Source organism: Sceloporus occidentalis, unplaced genomic scaffold, assembly GCF_023333645.1.
Source record: "Sceloporus occidentalis isolate IW3139 unplaced genomic scaffold, rSceOcc1.0.p SCAF_8, whole genome shotgun sequence".
In the NCBI taxonomy this organism is placed as follows: Eukaryota; Metazoa; Chordata; class Lepidosauria; order Squamata; family Phrynosomatidae; genus Sceloporus; species Sceloporus occidentalis.
This window is the reverse complement of record NW_028316988.1, coordinates 20,231,276-20,253,090: the sequence shown is the minus strand read 5'-3', so window position 1 is coordinate 20,253,090 and position 21,815 is coordinate 20,231,276. Positions and strand designations below refer to the sequence as shown.

Genomic DNA, 21,815 nt, shown 5'->3' with positions numbered 1-21,815 from the left:
TTCTTCACTCACACAGTTTGCAAGGGTGCCCCTATATGTCCTCCTTTGTGGCCAAGGGTAGGGGAGTGCTCAGAGTAGGGTTACTAGTTCAGGATTGGTCCTGGATCCTAAAGTTTCTGGGCCAAAACTAGGGATGGCCTGTAGTGATGTTTTGGAAGTAGTATACACTTTGGTATCTGTTGGAGTTTGGTTCCAGGACTCCTGTGGATACCAAAATCCGTGGATATTCAAGTCCCATTAAATACAATGGCATGGTAAAATGGTGCCCCTTTATATAAAACGGCAATATCAAGGTTTGCTTTTTGGAATGTATGTTTTTTAAAGTTTTTATAGTGGAATAAGAGGCTTTAATAATGGCACAGACAAGGGAACCTCAGCAGTCGAAGCGGTGTCCAGGTGCCTCCTTTCCTTCCTTGGTCTCCAAAGGCACTTGCAATCAATCATGTCAGATGTCAGACTGAGTTGTAGTGTTGGGGAGTTCACTCCAAAGTTTGGCAAGGTCCTGGGCAGAGGAGGCTCAGGGCCTTGCCAAACTAGGCATCCCAAGTCCCCCTGGCATGGAGCTACACATCCCAGGTCCCCTTAGAATGGAGCCATGGCCTCCTTTCTTGGGTCTTCAAAGGCGCTTGGAATCATGTCAGATGTCAGACTGAGAGTTGTAGGTTTGGGGGAGGACCACCATTCCTCCTAAGCAGAGGAGGCTCAGGAGGACCTTGAGAAAACTAGACATCCCAGGTCCCCTTAGAATAGAGCCATGGCAGTCCAAGTGCCTCCTTTCTTGGGTCTCCAAAGGCACTTGCAATCAATCATGTCAAATGTCAGACTGGGAATTGTAGGTCTGGAGAGTCCACCAGCCCTCTCAAGCAGAGGAGGTTCAGGACCTTGCCAAACTAGACATCCCAGATCTCCCTAGCATTTGAGTGAACTCCCCTAGCATGGAGCCATAGCAGTCCAAACGGTGTCCAAGCACATCCTTTCTTTGGTCTCCAAAGGTGCTGCAATCATGTCAGATGTCAGACTGGGATTTGTAGTGTGTGTGTGTTGGGAGGGGGGGGGGTTCCATTCCAAAGTCTGGCAAGTCCTGGGGAGAGGGGGCTCAGGGCCTTTCCAAACTAGACATCCCAGGTTCCCAAAGCATAGAGCCATGTACATCCTTCCTTTGGGCTTCAAAGGCTCTTGCAATCCATCATGCCAGATTGCAGGCTGGGAGTTGTAGCGTTGGGGGGAGCCCACTCCAAAGTTTGGCAGAGGAGGGATTGCCAAACGAGGCCTCCCAGGTTCCTAAAGCATGGAGCCAGGGCAGTCCAAGCAGTGTCCAAACGGTGTCTCCAAAGAGGCTGTGCGTAAAAAGGCACAAAAGGCTGGCTCCCTTCTTGGCTCAGTCTGGAGGCTGGCAAAGCCCAGCTCCTCCTCCTGCTCTTGGCTCCTCCTCTCTGGGCGGGTCTTACGCACCGAGGGGCGGGGACTGGGAGGCCCAATCCGCGGAGGCCAAAGAGCAGCAGGAGGCGGAGCAGGAGGAGGTGGCTGGTGTGCGCCCTGGTCCCTTTTACGCACCGGCTGCTGCCTCCTTTGGAGAGCCCAGGGGGACCCTCTGGCCCAGCCTCTCCTGCCCCCTGCCCTGCAGCCCCAGCAGCTTTACTCCAGGCTCCAGAACTAGGGTGAGTTGCCACAGCCAGGAGGGGCAATCAGAGTCACTCCACTTGGCATCCAGGGAGAGGGAAGGAAGAGAAGGAGGAGGAGGAGGAGAGAAAGCCAGCCAGCCTCCTCCTCCTCCTCCTCCTCTTCCTCCCACGTGGAGAGATGGGGAGGGAAAAGAGCCTCCACTGGAGAGACTCTCTTGCTCCCCCTCCATTGGGATCCCTTTTATTTACACCCCCCCACATACACCCCCATAGGGATACAAGTCATATATATACACACACAGACAGACACACACAGATGCACCTACAGGAACATAGGAGCCCTGGTGGCGCAGTGGTTAAATGCCTGCAGTGCAGCCACTCACTCAAAACCATCAGGGCTAGATGCCTTGCTGCTTGGCATGTGTCAAACCAGGAACCATTCGGTCACTCTGTGCCTTATTTCCATGTTTGGGGAACAGGGAGCCACATGTCCCCTTGGAAGCAACGTATATATTTAGCTTTTGGCATGCTCCTGCCCCAGTCACACACATTTCTTTGGGGGGGGTTAGAATGTGGCCTGCTGCTGTCTTTAGAAACAAAACCCTTCAGTGCAGGAATGGGGAATGCAGTCATTGCAGGGAGTAGCTTTCTGCTTCTGGAGACCCACTGTCAGCTGTGCTGATGGCTGAAAATGTAAAGAAAGGGGTAAACTAGTAGTTTTTGACCCAAAACAGTGAAGGTCGAGGCAGAACCAATTTTTAAATAGATTATATTAAATGATTCTACTACAGGTTGAGTCGCCCTTATCCAAAATGCTTGGGACTAGAAGTGTTTCGGGTTTGGGATTTTTTAGGATGTTGGAATAATTGTATTTGCGTATATGTACCTAGGGAGATATCTTGAAGATGGGACCCAATTCTAAACACAAAATAGGTTGCATGTTTCATATACATCTTATGCACGTCGCCCGAAGGTAATTTTATGTACAGTGTTTTAAATAATTTTGTTTATGAAACAAAGGTTGCGTACACTGAACTATCAGGAAGCAAAGGCGTCACTATCTCAGCCACCCATCACTTCTCATGTCATCATCATAATAATAGTAATAATAATTTTTTATTCCTTTCCCACCTCTCCTCAAGGCAAGGTACAGCTTGTGAAAATACAAACCACAATTGAAAACACACAAACCCACAATTAAAATACAATACTGTAAGACCATTAAAATACACTCAGAAGAGTTCATGCACGAATTAAAAAGTCATGATTTAAAATTAACTAGCTAGGCCTGCCAGAAGAGAGATGTTTTAAATGCTGTTTTAAATGCAGTCACCGTTTTCAGCTGTTGTATCTCTTTCTGGTACATCATTCCACAGTCTGGGGGACAAAATTACTTTTAAAAAGTAACTTTTCCAGCTCTTTTCCTTCCGTATGTTCAGTGCGTGTGTTATGGAGACAGTGGTTGAAACGTTGATCTAAATTTTGGGAGTCTAATATAGCCACGAAACTAATTTGTAGAAAATTTAAAAATGGTTTCTTTTCATTTTTATGTTTATATCCTTCTTTGTTGAAAGGAAGTAACCGCTCCTCTTGGCCCAAGAGGGAATCACCACAATGGCCAGCGATGTGGTGGAAGATGAGCTGGAATTCTACTCCAAGGCGGAAAAATATTGGAAGGACATACCGCCCACGGTGGATGGCATGCTGGGTGGCTACGGACATATCTCCAGCATCGATATCAACAGCTCTCGCAAGTTTTTGCTCCGTTTTTTGCGGGTAAGGTGGACAGTGCCTTATTGGGTTGTGATAATTTTCTTCTAACAGAAGTCTAGTGGGATCCATCCTTTTTTCGCTTATAGTGGACAACCAAGCCCATACTGCTTTGTATGGCCTTCGGTCCCTAGACTCAGCATGGGCTTTGGGGACTATTTATATAATGTTGTTGTTGTTGTTGTTCTACTACAATGGGCCCTCCACATTTGCTGGGATTAGGGGCACAGGACCCCTGTGGAAGTGAAAAAACACATTTAAAAAACACTATTATTTTTATCTAGTGCAGTGATTCCCAAACTTTGATCCTCCAGATGTTTCAGACTTCAACTCCCAGAAAGCCAGCTTGACCAGTTGTCTGGAATTCTGGGAGTTGAAGTCCAAAACATCAAGAGAACCAAAGTTTGGGAATCATTGCTTTAGGAGAACACCTCTCTAGGAATCTCTGTGTTCTCCAGCACAACTCTGTGGGTCAACATCTGCTTGAGGTTGACCATAGAATCGTGCTGTAGGAGAAATCTTCACTAGAAGACCTAGAAATCTCTAGGTCTTCCAACGTGACTCTGTGGTCAACTTCCATCAGGCATTCCAGTGGAGGACCTAGCAATTCCTAGAGAAACCATATTAATCAAATCTGGGAATAATCAAATCCACAAAGGTCAAAGCCATAAATGTGGAGGGCCGACAGTATTTATTTATATCCCACTTTTCTCCCCAAACTGGAACTCACAGTTTAAAAGAACAATGCAATTAAAAACATCCATAAAGGAAGCATTGACAAACAATAATTCTTTATTACAGGTTCAGAGTCCCAGCAAAAAAGAATTGGTTGTTTAGGGAACTTGCTGTGAGAGAATTCAGGAAAGACTGAAAACCACTGAGGCTAAAGGCCCGTGATGTTTTCCTCTGCTGCAGATTACCTGCTGCATCCATTTCCCACTAGTAACGCTTGCCTTACAGCAGTGATATGATGTGGCAGGTTTTGGTACCAAATGAAATCATGAAGAGACCTGGATTTGGTCTCATCCTGGGAAAAAGGTGGGGGTATTAGTTGATTAAAGTAGTGGTCGGATATAGTCCTTAGCTGTAGAGTGATGCCACCTAGCAGAGACAGGAAATGCTTTATAACCAGGTGCAGTGGATTTTGCAAGGTTCTGACCTCCTCTGAACTTTTCAGGATGGGCCTAACAGGACTGGAACGGCCTGTGCCTTGGACTGTGGGGCCGGCATTGGCCGCATCACCAAGCGACTCCTCCTTCCCCTTTTCAAAACAGTGGACATGGTCGATGTGACAGAGGACTTCCTAAACAAGGCTCGGAGCTATCTTGGCGAGGAGGGGAGGCGGGTCAGGAACTATTTCTGTTGCGGCTTGCAGGACTTCAGTCCTGAGCCCAGTGCCTACGACGTCATATGGATCCAGTGGGTGATAGGTGAGCATCTTCCCCTTGTTATTATTCTCATTATCTTTGGCATTGGGTTATTGAAAACTGACTTATGATCACATAAAGATGAAATGAGAACAGCATGGTGTAGTGTTTGAATGTTGGACTATGACTTTGCTATAAATGATTATGTATTTGACACAAAAGGTCGAGAGCCATATTGTGTAGTGGTTTGAGTACTGGATTACAAATCTGACCAAGTTTGAATCCCCCATTCAGCTTTGGAAAACCAGTGTGTGGCCTTGGGCAAGTCCTGTTCTCCCAACCTCAGAAAAAGGCAAAGGCAAACCCCTCCCAAACAAATATCTAATAGGTTCATTTTAGGGTTCCCATAAGTCGGAAATGACAAAGTCATGCAACAATGACAACAAACAAAGGTGAATTGCAAAACTTTATAGTACTGTGCATCCAGGAATAGTGACCAAATGAACCCAGCCATTGACCCAGATGTGTGACATCCCGATGTACAACAATGCAGGACGGGGTCTATCGTGTATTGGGGTATGTCATGCTTTGAGATGCCCCTGTTGTGCGATGGGTCATCTTGCCCCATTCCTTGTTGTGTTTCATCTCAGTTCACTAGTACGGTTACGTATTGTATCAGCAACGTAGCTCTGCCATTATAAAGTTGTGCATTATAGCCTCTGATGCAGGGGTCTTATTCTCTCTTCTTATTGTTCTTATTAAATCTTGCCTTTTTGACCACTCCAGCACTCCTGGCAACTTACAACAGTTAACAGAGATGCCAAGCACTCTTATTTCCCAAAAAACCCTTCATGTTGTGTGCCTTCAAATTGTTTCCCACTTATGGCGACCTTAAGGTAAATCTATCATGGGGTTTTCTTGGCAAGATTTGGTCTTTGGTCAGATGGGGTTTGCCATGCCCTTCCCCTGAGGCTGAGAGAGTGTTACTTGCCCAAGATCCCACAGTGGGTTTGATGGCTGATCTGGGAATCAAACCCTGATGTTCAGAGTCATAGTTCAACACTCATACGACTATGAAACCCTCTTAGAGGACTGTAAAGGGTGTGAATTGGAAAGATGTGTATCAGGGCACTGACACGAATGCTTGATGTGTATCAGGCCTTACCAGCGTGCATTGCTAATTGGAAAGAGAAGTCAGCACAAGGTCACCCTTACACCTTTGTGGATGAGTCAGGATTTGAATCCAGATCGTCCCATCCTGAGTCTAAAAGCTTGATTTGTTGCAACTCGCTGCTTCTCTTTGAGCTAACTCAGTAGGGCCCTCATAGGCATTCCTTTTTCATCCCAACAGGACACCTGACAGATGACCACCTCTCCAGCTTCCTCAAAAGGTGTCGGCTTGGGCTCCAACCCAACGGCATCATTGTCATTAAAGACAATATGGCACAGGAAGGAGTTATTATGGATGACGTGGACAGCAGCGTCTGTCGGGACTTAGACGTTGTCTGCAAGATCATTCGCCGGGCAGGGCTCAGCCTCCTGGCCCAGGAGAAACAAGAGAACTTCCCCGATGAGATCTACCACGTCTACACCTTAGCCATGAGATGAACCGCCCTTCCCGCCCTAGAGATCGCGTGTCCCAAAGGAGAACCGGGTCCTGATCCAGGAATTCCCAAGAGCCTCTGGAGTGACCTGGGGGTCTGAGACAAATGACCCCGGGAGACGGTCCGAAAATCTGGGCGGGTGCAACTTGAACAGTTTTCGTGGAGATTAGCTTTGGAAGGGGGAAGTAAAGTTGAATCTTGTCTTGTCTTAAGTTGCTGCTGGGTTTTTTCCCCCTTTTAATGCAAGAATGTTTGCCAAATACACTTCTGGGGTTGCAGAGTATTGTTATGTTTGTTACTGTCATCATAGTCCAGAGTCTTTATGTTCTGCATTGTGTAACTTCATAAATGCTTAGCTACATTGCAGAAGCACAGTACAACCTGGTTAGTGAATTGTGTTTATCAGGACATTGGCAAAGGTGCACCACTGTGTATGACGTACCTCTGCGGTGCAGTGGATACAGGTCGAGTCCCTTATTTGCAATGCTTGGGTCCAGAAGTATTTTGGATTTTGGAATACAGGTTGAGTTTGCATTATCCAGAATTCTGAAATCCAATCTAAAAATCAAAAATTGTCTACATTGGTGGCTGAGATAGTGACACTGTTGCTTTCTGATGATTTGATGTACAACATTTTGTTCCATGGACAAAATTATTTTTAAAAAATTAAAAATATGTGTGCAGTGGACTTTTGGCATCTGCTAGGGTTTGGTTCCAAGACCACCTGTGGATACCAAAATCTATGGATGTTTATATACAGTGACATAGTAAAATGGTGTACTTTATATAAAACGGCAAAAATCAAGGTTTGCTTTTTGGAATATTTAATATTTTCAAGCTGTGGATGGTTGAATCCATGGATAAAGAGGTCAGACTGTATAAAATATCCTTCAGGCTATGTGTATAAGGTGTATACACAACATAATAAACTTTGTGCATGAAAAAAGTTTGTGTACAATGAACCATCAAGTCAAGGTGTCACTATCTCATGACAAGTAGAATTAAAGAGACTCAACTTGTATACATTGTACCACTCTAGAGCCATTAGATGCCATCCAGTTTTGGAAACCAAGGAGGGTCGATTCTGGTGAGGACTTGGGTGGAAGATGACCAGGAAGGAAATACTGGGAGGACTAGCAAAGAATCTTGCCTGCAGCTCTGCAGACCCACGGTCGCCTGTCAAGAGTTCACAATACTAAACTACAGTCCGTTTCTGTAGTAGGCAGCTGCAGAGTTTCAGGGATGATTCTTTGCCTTTGCATTACACCCGGTTCAATCCCTGGCATCTCTGGGTTGTACTAAGAAAGAATTCTTTCTGAGTCACAGAGTGAATCTTAGAGCTGGAAGGAACCCAAAGGGCCATCTGGTTCGACCCCCTGCCATGCAAGAATCCACAACTTAGGCACTCTTCAAAGATACCCATCCAACCTCTCTTTAAAGACCTCCAAAGGAGAGCCCTCTATCTTCCAAGGCAGTCCATTCCACTCTCAAACAGCTTTTAGTTCTTCCTAATATTTAGGTGGCATTGCTTTTTTTGTAATCTCAATGCACTGGTTCCCATTCTAGTTTCAAGCAGCAGAAAATAAGCCCGCTTTACCTTCTACAAGAGAACCCTCCAGATATTTAAAGATGGCTATCATTTCATCTGTCTTCTCTTCCCTAAGCTGAATATATGTGGCTCCTTCAGCCATTCCCCAGTGGGCTTGCTTTCTACACCTTCTATCGTCTTGACCACCCTGCTCTGGACACATCTGTGTGTCCATATCCTTCTTGAGCTGTGGTTGATATGCATGTGTCTCCAAGTTACCTACTGCCTGATGGCAACCTCATGATTTTCATAGGGGTTTTTTTAAGTAAGGAAGACTTACAGGTGGTTTTGCTAGTTCCTCCCTCTGAAATATAACCTACAGCACATAGTTTTCATTGGTGGTCTCCCATCCAAGTATAAACCAGTCCTGATCCTACTTAGCTTCTATGATCAGACAGGATCTGGTGCCTTCAGGGTATTTAGTAGGCCCTGAACTGTGGTTTACAAAATGGTAAATTCCCAACAGGGTGCCAGACAAGGATTACATGACAAGTAAAATATAAACTAACCCTTTCCCCACCAGCATTTTTCCTACTTTCACCAGAAGCTGTTAGTAGCCTTGGGAAGAATGTCTCCTAGCATAAGTGATCATGTATAATTTATTCACATTGTGATTTCAAGACATGTGCCAAGAAGCAGAGGCAAAAGAAAGCTCGAAAGTGCGTTGCCACTTGGAAAGGGTGACAATCCAATCTAGAAGTATCTGTTAGATTCCTTTGTCCTTCCCACACATTTTCCCAAGCATTTCTGTATCACAAGGACTAGAAACATCTTTAAAAATAAAAACAGAAAAAAGATGAGCACAGGCTCTGGAAACAAGGCAATTGATGTCCCATAGAAACAAACATTGTAGTTGCAAGCACTTCAATTGGCACAGCATGTTAAGAAAGTGTGAGCACTGCTTTCCTGCTGCTTGGGTATTCTTTAAAAAATATACAAATGACATAATGGGTGCTGATTCTTAATTTTAATGGCTATGGGAAACTGCTAGTTCCCCCTGACCCCAATACTGGAAGCTCAGATGGAGCTAGGAAGATTTTTTCCCAATGGGTGTTTTTTCTAGTCCAAATTCTTCTTTTGATCCGGATATAGTTCCACCGTCCCCTGCACCTCCCTGCCACCAATTTCACTTCCAGTGAATAATACAAGTTGCAGAGCTAGAATCACCAGAGGTTGGCCTTGCTCCTGTAAAGGGCCAAAGGCCTGTTTGTGAAGAGAGAAGGTCCAAGCGATAATATGTGATTGTAAAGTCCTCCCAAATTGCAAGATGTACAAATTAGCTGGTGCACAAGATGATGCCCTCAAAAGACCCAGCAGACCTTCAAGTCGCTTGGTGCTCAAGCCTAGGTATGGCAAACATCCTTGGTCAATAACCCCCATCCTGCCTCCACAGTATTACATGGTACCATTCTGGTCCACGAGGAGGTACTTTTTTAACCTGTCAGGCAGAGGGAGAGCTTTGACTTTCACATCGACCGGCCAGGGCCTGAGATGCTGTCGGAGGTAGACTCGGCAGAGGTGTTTCAAGGAGCCTGGAGAACGGTCCAGTTGTTTGAGGTGATTGAAAAGTGTCTGGATCCTATCTTTGTGGAAACGGCAGCCACTCAGGTTGATCTCAAAGTTGCTCGGGAGCTTCACAACTTGGGCGCTGGCCACCATGAGGTCCACCACCGTCTCAGCCTTCTGGAGGAGGTCGATGGAGAAGCTGTCGTCTTCAGACTTGCTGAGGTGGGAGAGGAGCTGCTCAAAGATGATGTCGAAACCTGACCAGCACGAGGGGCCATGGAGGGAGCAGTTGTAAGATGCTCCTGACTGGAGGAGAAAGCACAAGAGTGGGAAGTGGAGGCGGAAGCTCTTCAGGCAGATGTGGGTGAGGGATTCGTAGGAGGGGCATTCACTGGGGTTGGCCCCATGGGCCATCAGCAACTGAGTGGCCTGCAAACAGAAGCGGTTGATCATTTTGACCTCTTCTGGGTCCCCTCCCACCGTCTCGCCAAGCAGGAAGATGATGGAGGTGAAGACAGTGTCGCCATCTTGAGTAGTGGCTCTGACGTCTGCTCCTGCAAAGGAGGAATACAAACAAAACAATAGGACTGAATCCAACACATCACTAACGGCCATCATGTTCAACCCCATTCTGCCATGCAGAATGACATCAAAGCACTTGTGAAATATGGCCATCTAGCCTCTGTTTAAAAATCTTCACAAGAGATCTTCCGAGGCCAACTATTCCATTGCCAAAGAGCTCTTTCAACCAGCAAGTTCATCCTAATGTTTAGGTGGAATGTCTTTTCTTGTACATTGCTCTGAATCCTAGTCTCTGGAGCAGAACAAAACAAGCTTGTGCCATCCTCAATATGGCACCCCTTCCAATATTTAAACATGGCTATCATGCCAACTCTTAACCTTCTCTTCTCCAGGCTAAACATCCCCAGCTCCCTAAGCCTCTTCTCATAGGACATGTTTTCCAGACCTTTCATCATTTTGGTCACCCTCCTCTGGACACACTCCAGCTTGTTAACATCCTTTTTAAATTGTGGTGACCAAAACTGGACACTGGATTCCAGATGAGGTCTGACCAAAGCAGAATAGAGTGGGATTATTACTTCCCTTGATCTAGATACTACAGTCTTGTTAACACAGCCTAGGATCATATTGGCTCTTTTACCTGCTGCATCACACCACTGATGCATGTTCAACTTGTGATCTACTAAGTTTCTCAGATCCCTTTCACATGTACTGTTGTCGATCCAGGTGTTCCCATACTATATCTGAGCCTTTCATTTTTTTTTCTGCACAAGTGTAGTACCCGGCATTTCTCCCTGTTGAAATTCATTTTGCTAGTTTTGGTCCAACTTCCTAACTTGTTAAGGTCGTTTTGAATTCTGATTCTGTCCTTTGGGGTATACAAGCTACCATTCCTAGTTTAGTGTCATCTTCAAATTGAGAGTATACATCAGAGGAAGAAAGGGCTGATTGATTGATTTTATAACCTGCCCTTCAGTCAAAAAGTTTCCCAGGGCAGCTTACAAATCATCCATGTGACAGTTCCCTGCCCTCCTGATTACGAATCTAAATACAGTATGACATGTCACATAAGGAAAAAGGGATGGCAGTACAGAAAAGGATTAAGCAAATGTTGGCTGCTCTTCTCTCCTTCAAAGGCCACAGTAGTGGCAGTTGGGATGGCTACATGCTACCAGCCACGATGCCAAGGCACAACAGAACTGTGTCTGGCTGCTCTTCTGCCCCTCTGAGGCCAAGCAAAGAGAGAAAGAGAGAGGCACCCAACCTTTGTGTTTACTTTTTAACAATACCATAAAACATTATCTTACAACAAGGGTGGAAAACTTCTTCCAGCATGACATTAATTCAATTTGACCCCAGGGCTGAGATTCTTTTTCTCCTCTCTCCCAAAACTGTCTCACCAATAGCTTTACAAAGAGATTCAGAAAGGCATCCGGTCCTTACAATCCCATGCCAAATGAGTTAGGTTACAGCCAGGGCTATCTGATGGGGTAAAGCTGTGTCAAGTTTTAAATTAGTAAGAGCTCACCTCCTTCCAGCAAGAGACGAATGTTCTCCGTAGTGTGAATCTGAACCCCGTCGCTGCTGGCTAGGGCATGAAGCAAAGCAGTCTTTCCTGGGAGAGTTTTTAAAAAGAGAAGAAAGAGGAACAAAAAAAATGAATTCAAATCAGGGCAACCATATCCATTGTAAGTCTTTACTTATTGGGATGGGTCACTTACTCTGTTCTCATTTTCACCCTCTCTCACACACCTTCACCAAATGCATCTGAGGAAGCAGACTTAAGTCTATGAAAGCTTGTGCTGCCAATGTCTTTTGGTTAGTCTCAAAGGTGCCACAAGATCGCTGTACATATTAATTCTACAGACCAACACGGCTATATCTTTGAATTATACCTTCACAGCTAATAGCTACACTGAGCAATGGAGGTCAGTTCTGATGGTGATCAGGGTTCTGCAGGATGATCTTTCATGCATCCTTCCACAATCGAACTGTGGTTCAATTTAGAGTTGCAACAGGGCTCCTGATTCTGATCACTGCACTGCAGGTCACAGACAGGAGGGGGCTGGAACATCATCCTGTAGTACCTTGATGTCTAGCAGAACAGACCTCTTATCACTTGGTGAGGCTTTTTCATAGCAGGCCGGTGTAATAAAATGTGCAAGCGTTAAGATGTACCATCATGGTTTATAAAATAAGCCAAGTGGATGGGGTAGCACTGACCATGTTTATCGGCAGCATTGATGTCAGCTCCCAGATCTAAAAGACGCTGCAGGCAGGGAAGGCGTTCAGGTTCTTCACTGGCAAGGTCCAAGGGACTGCTTTCGTGGATCTAAAGACAACAGAAGAAAGAGGTCCTTTTAAACCCTGTGTGTTTATTTCAAATTATGGTTAGCAAGATGGTGAGATGCTCAAAACAATCATTTGATCCAGGGGTTTGGAGCCTCAGGCCCAAGAGCTGAATTTGGCCCACTTAACTTCTGGACTTCCTTAGAGAACCACATTTTAGTTTCCAGCTTTTGTACAGTCCTCTCTACCCCAATTTCTGTTTTGAAAAGATGAAATGCCTCTCCTAAGGCATTTCATCCATAGAGCATAAGGGAAAACTTGGTGAAATTTGGGGGGTTATTCTTTCTCACCAACTTGGGGAGGTGGGATAAGGAATATTTTATCTATCCTACTTGTTTCTAGCCAGAAGTGGAAGCGGAGCAGGGTGGAGAGTGAGTCCTGGCACACAACAACTAAGCAGAAAACAGAGAGGAGACAAGCTCCATGTGCTCTGAGATGGTCAACTCTTTATTCAGTAACAGTTGAGCATCTCAAGAGCATGTGGAGCTTGACTCCTCACTGTTGTCTGCTTTTCAACGTGCTTTCCAGGACTCTTTTCAATACCACTACCACTACAACAGAAGGAGAAAGCTAACTAAATATATATAGAGAGACTGGGAGTGTTTGGAAGCTGCTGCAGTAAATCAGTAGAGCCTTATAAATTGAAGCAATCTGCTGGTGTCTGAGCTGAGCTGGAGATCTGCACACAGACCTTTCCACTTGACTGGAGGTGAGCTCACCAAAATGAGAGAATTTGTACTCTCCTTTCTTTGGAGATGACCCATGCAAGGGGGAAACTCAGGCCCAGGCCCTGAGATCAGGCAACCCAAGTCCATGTGATTCCTGCTCCTGACCATTGGAAACCATGCATGATAAGGAGCAATTTAGAGAGCTGGGTATGCCTAGCCTGGAAAAGAGAAAGTTAAGGAGTCACATGATAGCCATGTTTAAGTATTTGAAAAGATGGCATATTGAGCAAGCTTGGACTTGCAGCAGTGGATTCAAACTATCGGTAAAGCGATTCCACTGCAACATTTGGAAGAATGTCCTGACAGTAAGAGCTGTTCAACAGTGGAAGATGCTGCCTTGGAGTGTGGTAGAGTCTCCTTTTGAAGGTTTTCAAAAGGATTATGTATTCCTGCATAGCAGAGCATTGGACTGGATGACCTCTGGGGTCTCTTCCAACTCTGTGATTCTCCAATCTCTGAACAGACAAGAACAGATGTACTTCAGATAAACCAAGATGTTCCTTTAACAAAAATCTTGGGACCAGAGGCAGAAATCACATGGGAAGAAAAGGGATAATAGTTCCTACACCAGAATGGAAATGGACTGGATGAGCTTTGGGGTCTCTTCCAACTCTATGATTCTGTGACCTGAAGACACATTCATACCCGACAAAGCTCTCACCTTACAAACCAGAAGTGTTGGGGAAGAGATGTGGGTTCAGCTCTTACTTGTTGATGTTATAACAACAGTAATAGTATTTACATTTCTATACTGCTGATCAGTGAACTCAGCACTCTCTCAGTGGGTTACAATCTGTTGTTGCTAGTCTCCTTCCCATTGATGCTTACAATTCCATCCACTACTCACCCTGTCCCTTCGATTAATGTCCGCACCATGTTGGACCAAGAGTTCCACCATGTCTGGCTGGTTACGAAGGACCGCAATGTGAAGAGCTGTGTAATAGGTGACTGGATCTGTTTTAAAATAGAAAAGGAGGGGAGGAAACTCACATCAGAGAAGCAATGCAGCAAGTAAAAAGTATACATTTCATTAATATATGTATTCATATATTGATATCATTAATATTTTTGTACTTTTTAAATCAACCACTGACCAAAGTGTGTGCCCTGTTAAAAATCAGGGTTGGCTGGTTTGAACCAAGTGACTTTTAAAAAAATATATCCTGAATTTTTAAACTGATTATTTTAAAATGATGAATGATTTGTTGTTGTTGCCTTCAAGTCATTTCTGAGTTATGGCGACCTTAAGGCAAATCTATCACAGGGTTTTCTTGGTGAGATGTGTTCAGAGGGAATTTGCCATTTCCACTGCCATCTTCTGAGGCTGAGAGAGTGTGACTTGCTCTAGGTTACCCAGTGGGTTTTCATGACTGAGCTGGGAATTGAACCCTGGTCTCCAGAGCCTTAAAAGTCCAATGCTCAAACCATGATGCCACATGGTTCACCAGACTTATCTGATGCCGATGTGATGCTTTATGACTTCGCTGTGCCCCTCCAGTTCCAGCAAGGTTTAAACACAACATGATACTGAACCTTTGGATGGCCTACACTTCAGGGCTGTTGTCGACATAGAGAGTGAGAAAGACCCTTACCACTATATACATTAGGATCACAGTAAGACCCACAGCATGACAGGAAGCATCCCATCCCCTTCTTCCTCCCCATAACCTCTCCAAAGTCAAAGGGTCTTGTGGTACCCAACAAGCCATCCTTGCCTAGGAGCCATGTTGCTATGGAAACAAGCTTATGAAGGGAAGCATCTTTCCATAACTTCACAGGGCTATGATGTCATAGAGCTATGACACCAAAGTAGGACAGGAACAGCACTAGTGCAAAAACCTCCCATAGGGTTGCCAACCTTAAAACTAGAGGGCTCCTGTACCATTGCTGGTATTGTTCTTACATCCCTTCAAGCCATTTCTGACCTATGGTGACCCTATCATGGCCCTTTCTTCAAAAACTGTAGAAGGGATAGGCAAGAATATAAAAGGAGATAACCAAGATTTATAAGAAAGGAAGTGTACTTATGGTTTGTGTTAATCAGTGTTTTGTGTTGCAGTTTGGGAAATTAGATTAGGAGTAAGCAAGTGTCAGAGTAGGTAAGGTTATAGCGAACGTATGCTAAGTGTATTTGCCTATATCTATATATGTTATGTATGTTGTGGATTTGTTAGTAGACAATGTGTAAAAAGTTGTAATAGTTTAACTTATTTGATGTAACAAACCTAATAAATATCATGGGGGGGAGGAGAATAATAACAACATAGCAGTTGGCCCGCAATATTTGCAGCTTTGACTTAAAAATAGCCCTCCTTCCCCACTTCCTAAAAGATGGCACCATGAAGCGAATGGGATCCCCACCTTCAAAGACGATGTCTGCCCCATTGCAGAGGAGGGTTTCAGCCACACGCAGCAAGCCCAACTCCGCCACTTTCAGTAAAGCACAGCTCACACCTTCCTGGTAAAAGGACGAATGGGCTTTCCTTTCCAGGAGCTCGGCAAGGACTGGAAGTTTGCTCTCATCTTCAGCCACAAAGCTGGGACTTTGCATTGAAAGAGGAAGAAGAAAGAAGAAGAGGCATTCAAAACTTAACAGTGGCTTCTGTAGCGGGGTGTTCAGAAATGTCAGTAGGTCCAAAGACCTGCAGCTAACTGGGGCAAAACCATCTCTGATATTCCTTGCCTAAGAAAACCCAATAAAATTAATGTGGTTGCCATAGGTTGACAGATGACCCGAAGGCCCATACCCACTCATTAAAGGCATGGGAACGATATCCAGCTTTTGGTCTGGCAGCCCTACATCATGGAAGTTTCTCATAGGTAAAGGTAAAGGTAGGTAACCACAACAAAAGCTTATTACCTCTCCAGGGTTTCCTGCCGTTCAGGGTCCTGTAAACCCAAGCATCCCAAAATCTCATCTACCAAGGGCTGGTATTCAAAGATGATCCTGCGGAAGCCGTGGAGAAAGGGCATGGTCCTTGATTCCTCCTTGTTACAGATCATCCATGTGTAAACTCTGATCTTGCAGCCAGATGCAAGTTGTCTACCTAAAAAATTACATGTATACATTTATATATATCTCTTTTCAGTGGATCACATTTAGGTTTTGTAATACACTTCCTCCCAGAGGGCATAGCACAGGTTATTAACCTAGAATCAAAGAGTTGGAGGAGACCCCCAACGGCCATCCTCTCCAATCCTCTGCCATGCAGGAAGACAGTCAAAGCACTTCTGACAGATGAACCTGCCTGCCTCCTGCATTAGATATCAGAAATCCAATGACCCAGTTGGCCCTCTGCATCCACAGATTCAAACATCCACAGTTTGAAAATATTTTTTAAAAATATATAAGTCCTCAAAAGCAAACCTTGATTTTACCATTTTATATAAGAGACATCATTTTACTATGACGCTGTATTTAATGGGATTTGAGCATCCACAGATACTGGTATCCACAGTTGATCCTGGAACCAAACCCCAGAGGATACCAAGGGCCCACTGTAATTTCCATCATTTTTGGAAGTCAGGTCCACCGAGAGAGAGCTTCTGCTAGCATGATCCAGCGGGCTTATCTAAACGTCCACCTGTTCCTTTCCCCGGGTGAGGCAATGCTGGGCTTGACATGCTCAGCTAAATGCACTTTCCCCTTTTATCTATCTGCCACCACAATGCAACTGTGACAACAACTCCAATATACTCCCAATCTGAAACTGCTCTACTGCATATAGAGAACTACTGCAGAGAGAGATGAAAAACCTCCAGCTGAAAAGGAGCATGGGGTGAATGCTTAGCCTCATTTACAACATTCCACCTGCAGAGACGGTCCCAGTGGCATCACTAGGGTCGGTGCCAACCCAGTGCTTGTCACCCCCAAGCTCAGAGCCACCAGGCCAATAGTCCCTTAAGAGTAGATCAGGCCACTATGAAAGAGATAGGTTCTAGTCTACTTGCCACCAACGGCTAGTGGACTGGGGCACCCAAAGGGACTGTCCATGACCCAGGTTTTTCTGGTTTACCTGCGTTACTTGTAAGTCCTGAAGAGGTCAGTTGCCATTTGGCAAATGGAGAGGCCTCCAGGAGTTCAAAATGGCTTGCTGACAGCTTCCTAGCTAGCCTTCTTGCCACCTTCAGGAAAGTGGGCTAGGTCTTCCCAGGACCTTCAGTCTCCGGGAATCCTGGTCTACCCAGAGAGAGGCACAGCAGCACACACCAGAAACCAGTCCTTTCCCACAATTCCACTGAGACACCTCCTTCCAAGGTGTCACCCAATGCAGTCCGCACCCCTATCTCCTAGAAACTCCCTGGCTGGTCCTACCATGAGGGAGGGTGAGGTGGTTGCCTCAGGCAGAAAATTCCAGGTGGAAACAAGGTGTCGGAGGAAAGATCTGGATACCAAACGGTCTCACTTGCATCTCTAGGCAAGGGCTGAGGAACATACTGCCCTGTAGATATTGTTGGGTTGCAACATCCATCTGCCTCTAGCCAGTAGTGACAATGGATAATGGGAGTTGAGGATAGATAACAAGGATGGATAATGGCCCTCCAGATATTGTTGGGTTGCAACATCCATCTGCCTGTAGCCAATCTTGAGGATGAATAACAAGAGTTGAGGATGGCTAATGAGGACGGACAATGGCCCTCCAGATATTGTTGGATTGCAACAACCATCTGCCACTAGCCAACAAGGATGGATAATGGGAGTTGCAGTCCAGCATCATCTGGAGGGCCACACCAGTTTTCCATCCCAGCCTACAGGTGGGGTGGAGGGCACTCTCTTGTCACCATGGGCCCATTCACACAACAGACTTTGCTATGGCGAAGTGAGAAGATGCTGGGAACTAGCCAATCGTGGCTCATGGAATCCGATGAAGGCAGGCCAATACAGTCAACTCTCCATATCCACTGATTCTTTATCCACAGATTTACCCATCCACGGCTTGACAATATCACTGTAAAAAATAGATTCCAAAAAGCAAACCTTGATCTTGCCATTTTATATAAGGGACACTATTTTAGTGTACCATTGTATTTAACGGGACTTGAGCATCCATGAATTTTGGAAGGGGGCGGGGGGGGGGGGGCTGGAACCAAATCCCAGCAGATACCCACTGACTGCATATAACCTGGGATTTGGTTTTAGTTGAACCTGTCATGGGGGTTTCTTGCCATGGCCATCCTCTGAGGTTGAGAGAGTGCCCAGAATCACCCAGATTGTTTACGCAGCTGAGTCAGGATTCAAACCCTGATCTCCAGAGTCATAGTCCAAAACTCAAACTGCTGGCTCATGGATGCAATATGTGAGCCTATATAGCATTTTGTAAGTAGATGAATAAGTATAAATAAGTTTAACATTATCCTCCTGTGCCTCCTTTCCAGCCAGAAACCCACATTTCTCTCATATATATATATATATATATATATATATATACACACATACATACACTCTGCCACTGCAAAATATAAATACACACACACACACACACATATATATATGTTAGCCTTTAAAGGAAATACACCCAAACAGGGCAGGGAGGGAGGTTGATCCTTCAAGGAAACAGGCTTTTTAAACAGACAATAAAATGCAGATTTCATAGGACAAAGAGAAAAATGTTCAGAATTACATGTTAAGTTTAAAAGAAGGCACATTTCAGCACAGAAGAAAAATATCCCAAAATGGTATTTGCAACCTCAGGGACAAAAGCCCTGAAATGCATACACATCTTACACACACACATATATATATACACATATATAATAAAATCTAATTTCCCATCCAATTTTACTAAAAAACATAGTGTGCAGCTAAAGCAGTTCCCTTTGCATTTGGAGACAGGCTTGTTAGCCAACAGGGAAAGAAGCCCCATTCATTGCAATGGGGCTACTCTAGCTAAGGAAATGCAAAAGAAATGTATTTAGGTTCTCTTTTTCCCCCTTCTGTGCATGCATTCACTTGCCTTCTTTTTTTGCAAACTGCTGCCTTCCCAGTTCTCTTGTATCTGTGGGTTCTTTGCTAGCTAGAAAGGAAGCGGAAGGATGGTGGAATATTTGGTTGCACATTTAAATATTTGCAGAAAGTGCTGCAATTCAGTTTCTCAGCCTGTTTTTTCCTTCCCCAATTTAGTGCCCTCTGCAGATTGGAGGTGTTAATTGCACCTCCACTGAGGGCTGCAATGCCTCAAGGAACCGCCAGAGGGCAGCCTCACCTAGTGGAAAATGCACATTATACAGTGTGCACTGTACCCTGTAATCAATCAATCAATCAATCAATCAATCAATCAATCAATCTATCTATCTATCTATCTATCTATCTATCTATCTATCTATCTATCTATCTATCTATAGCAAGTACATTTCTATACCGCTCATCAGTGCATTTAAGCTCTCCCTAAGCGGTTTACAAATTGTAAGCTAATTGCCCCCAACAATCTGGGTACTCATTTTAGCGAGATCTATCTGTCTGTCTGTCTATCTATCTATCTATCTATCTATCTATCTATCTTTAAAAAAGTGCCCATGGAAGGAAGAAATTGGCAGCATGAGCTTTCGTAGACGTCAGTCAACTTCTTCGGATGCATTTGTTGGAATGGAAATATATATGTCTGTACCCGGCTTCCACTCCACCAAGTGCATCCAAGGAATACGGGGGCCGCCATCTTGACGTAAGCGATGCCCAGAATACAGACATCGCTGTGCGTCGCTTATGTCACCGGCGTGCCAATGGCACACTCGTGACATGTGCCGGGTGCCTTAGAAAGAACCAGGTTCTTTTATTCTTTTATTAGCTTACTTGCTAATTAGCTTACTTGCTGTTCACCACTATGATCTTTGGAATAGTGGTATATAAATAAAACAAATTATTATTATTATTCCCGAGGGACGCTACATAGTTTGGCTGCTGTGGCATCCCTCCGGAAGAAAAACGGATGCCTCCAGGCTACCTTTTTGGGGCATTATGTACCGCACCCTGGACATTTTAAAAGCAGTGAAGAAGGTGGGACGGCAGAGGATTAATCGGACCGGCTGGTGGTTATGGCATCGTGGAGGACCGCAGCCCAAATAGTGTGCATCTCTGTGCTTGTGTAAGGGTACATCTTGACCAGTCCTCCTCCATGAAAGAAACCCACACCCATGATGTGCCTTTTCCAAGCTGGGAAGGCTCACTTTGAACTGCTGGCTGCCAATCGCAGAACAACGTTTCCCTTGAGTCTCTTTAACACAAAGAACCCAGACGCCTTCTCGGTTGTTAAAACAGGGCCGGGCGGGCTGTTGTTGGGCAAATGCATGAAGCATGCAAGCCATAGATCATCATCTTCAGCAATGGAGAACGACTGGGATGTGGAAAGGATGGGCTTGCGCTATAATTTTTGGGCCGTGCCCATTTTAATCTGCACAGTTTTGGAAGAAGCATCTTCCATTTCTTTCCCTCTGGATCCTAGAAAAGTCTCTCTAGAATAGATCCCCGATTTCCCCGCATTGAAAACTCAAACGATGAAGGCTTGGAAACTGCGTTTTTGGCGATATCGGCCCATGCTTTTGTGGTTGGGAAAACATGATTGAAACAGTGGCCACTCACCATCTGGGGATTGCCAATAAAAAGCCCATTCAGTTTAACAGTTTGGGCTCTTATCTTGAGAAATTAATCTGCCCTTTGACATTTCCTCTATTTGTTGTTCTTTTTAAAGACCTCCTTTATTATGAGGGTTCCATCTGTTTGCCATTTATAATCCATCTCTTCTAGTTCCAGTTGATTTTATTAGTCTTCCTATTCCAGACCTATTCCCTCCCCCAAAACAAATTTGGGTGTTTTTTTCCCCTTGCTGGGAATCTCTGAAATGTTGCAATGCTCCCAGTTGTGAATGTGTTTAAAGCTTTTATTATGGATACAATCTAGTGAAAGGTTAGTTATTTTGAAATTGGGTATAAATTCCAATTTTTAAAAACCATAAAGGTAATTGATTTAATAAGAACGATTCAGTGCAAGAACAACAGCATCCAAAATCCACAAAGCAGTGATATCTTTATTGGGCCAACCACAATGCATTATATACATGTTGCAAGCTTTCAAAGCTCCACTGGCTTCTTCATCAGCAAAAGGTGTTTAAAATCACACAGGAGATAGAATAAAAAAGTCACAATATTAGTCATGGGCCTGCATTTGGTCAAGATGTTGTGGTTGTGCATAATGGCTGGTGGATGTCCTGAGCCAGGTATGCTGTTACCTTGAAGTCATGACAAAAAGAGAATATTAAGAGCAAAGGGAACCACTGCATTCCACCTTGGTGGCCTTCGGTGATTTGCTATAAGACCCATTTATTGGTCTTTTGAGCCATCCATGGTATATATCTTCAACCCTCTTCTCCAGCACCATATCTCAAATGATTTGATTTTCTTCCTATCAGCTTTCTTCGCTGCCCAGCTTTTACAACCATACATAGAAATTGGAAATATGATGCCTTGGACCACTTTAGTATTCAGTGATATATCTTGACACTTCAGGAACTTGTCTTCTTCCTTCATAGTTGCCCTTCCAAATCCTAGTCGATTTCTTGGCTGCAGTCTCCATTCTGATTAATGACTGAGCCAAAGTAGGGAAAATCTTGAACTATTCCAATATCTTCCTCATTTGCTTTAAAGTTATGTAAACCATTTAACGTTTAAATGTCAACCTACCTTTGCACTTTTTTCCTTGACTCTCTCCACTAGTTGGTCCACCTTGGATAGCTCCACCAAGGCATATTGGTTTGAGCATTAAACTATGA

The 21,815-nt window shown here is 44.5% G+C and overlaps 2 protein-coding genes across 3 annotated transcripts; one reads left to right on the top strand and one right to left on the bottom strand.

Moving 5' to 3' along the window:
• Positions 1–1,518: 1,518 nt before the first annotated feature.
• Positions 1,519–7,004, top strand: NTMT1 (N-terminal Xaa-Pro-Lys N-methyltransferase 1). Of its 2 annotated transcripts, none has more exons than XM_089535144.1 (4): positions 1,519–1,658; positions 3,201–3,398; positions 4,570–4,822; positions 6,111–7,004. In XM_089535144.1, the coding sequence occupies exons 2-4, from the start codon at positions 3,237–3,239 to the stop codon at positions 6,365–6,367; spliced, it is 672 nt and encodes a 223-aa protein (XP_089391270.1). In that variant the 5' UTR covers positions 1,519–1,658; positions 3,201–3,236; the 3' UTR covers positions 6,368–7,004. The 2 variants fall into 2 exon arrangements, with proteins under 2 accessions (XP_089391270.1, XP_089391269.1); XM_089535143.1 differs by having other exon boundaries at positions 3,197–3,398.
• Positions 7,005–8,520: 1,516 nt separating this feature from the next.
• Positions 8,521–16,255, bottom strand: ASB6 (ankyrin repeat and SOCS box containing 6). The gene is made up of 7 exons (XM_089535142.1): positions 16,207–16,255; positions 15,917–16,103; positions 15,418–15,599; positions 13,904–14,010; positions 12,203–12,311; positions 11,508–11,594; positions 8,521–10,011 (listed from the first exon to the last, which is right to left on the bottom strand). Exons 2-7 carry the CDS (start codon positions 16,057–16,059, stop codon positions 9,347–9,349), a joined length of 1,293 nt encoding a protein of 430 aa, XP_089391268.1. The 5' UTR covers positions 16,060–16,103; positions 16,207–16,255; the 3' UTR covers positions 8,521–9,346.
• Positions 16,256–21,815: the final 5,560 nt, after the last annotated feature.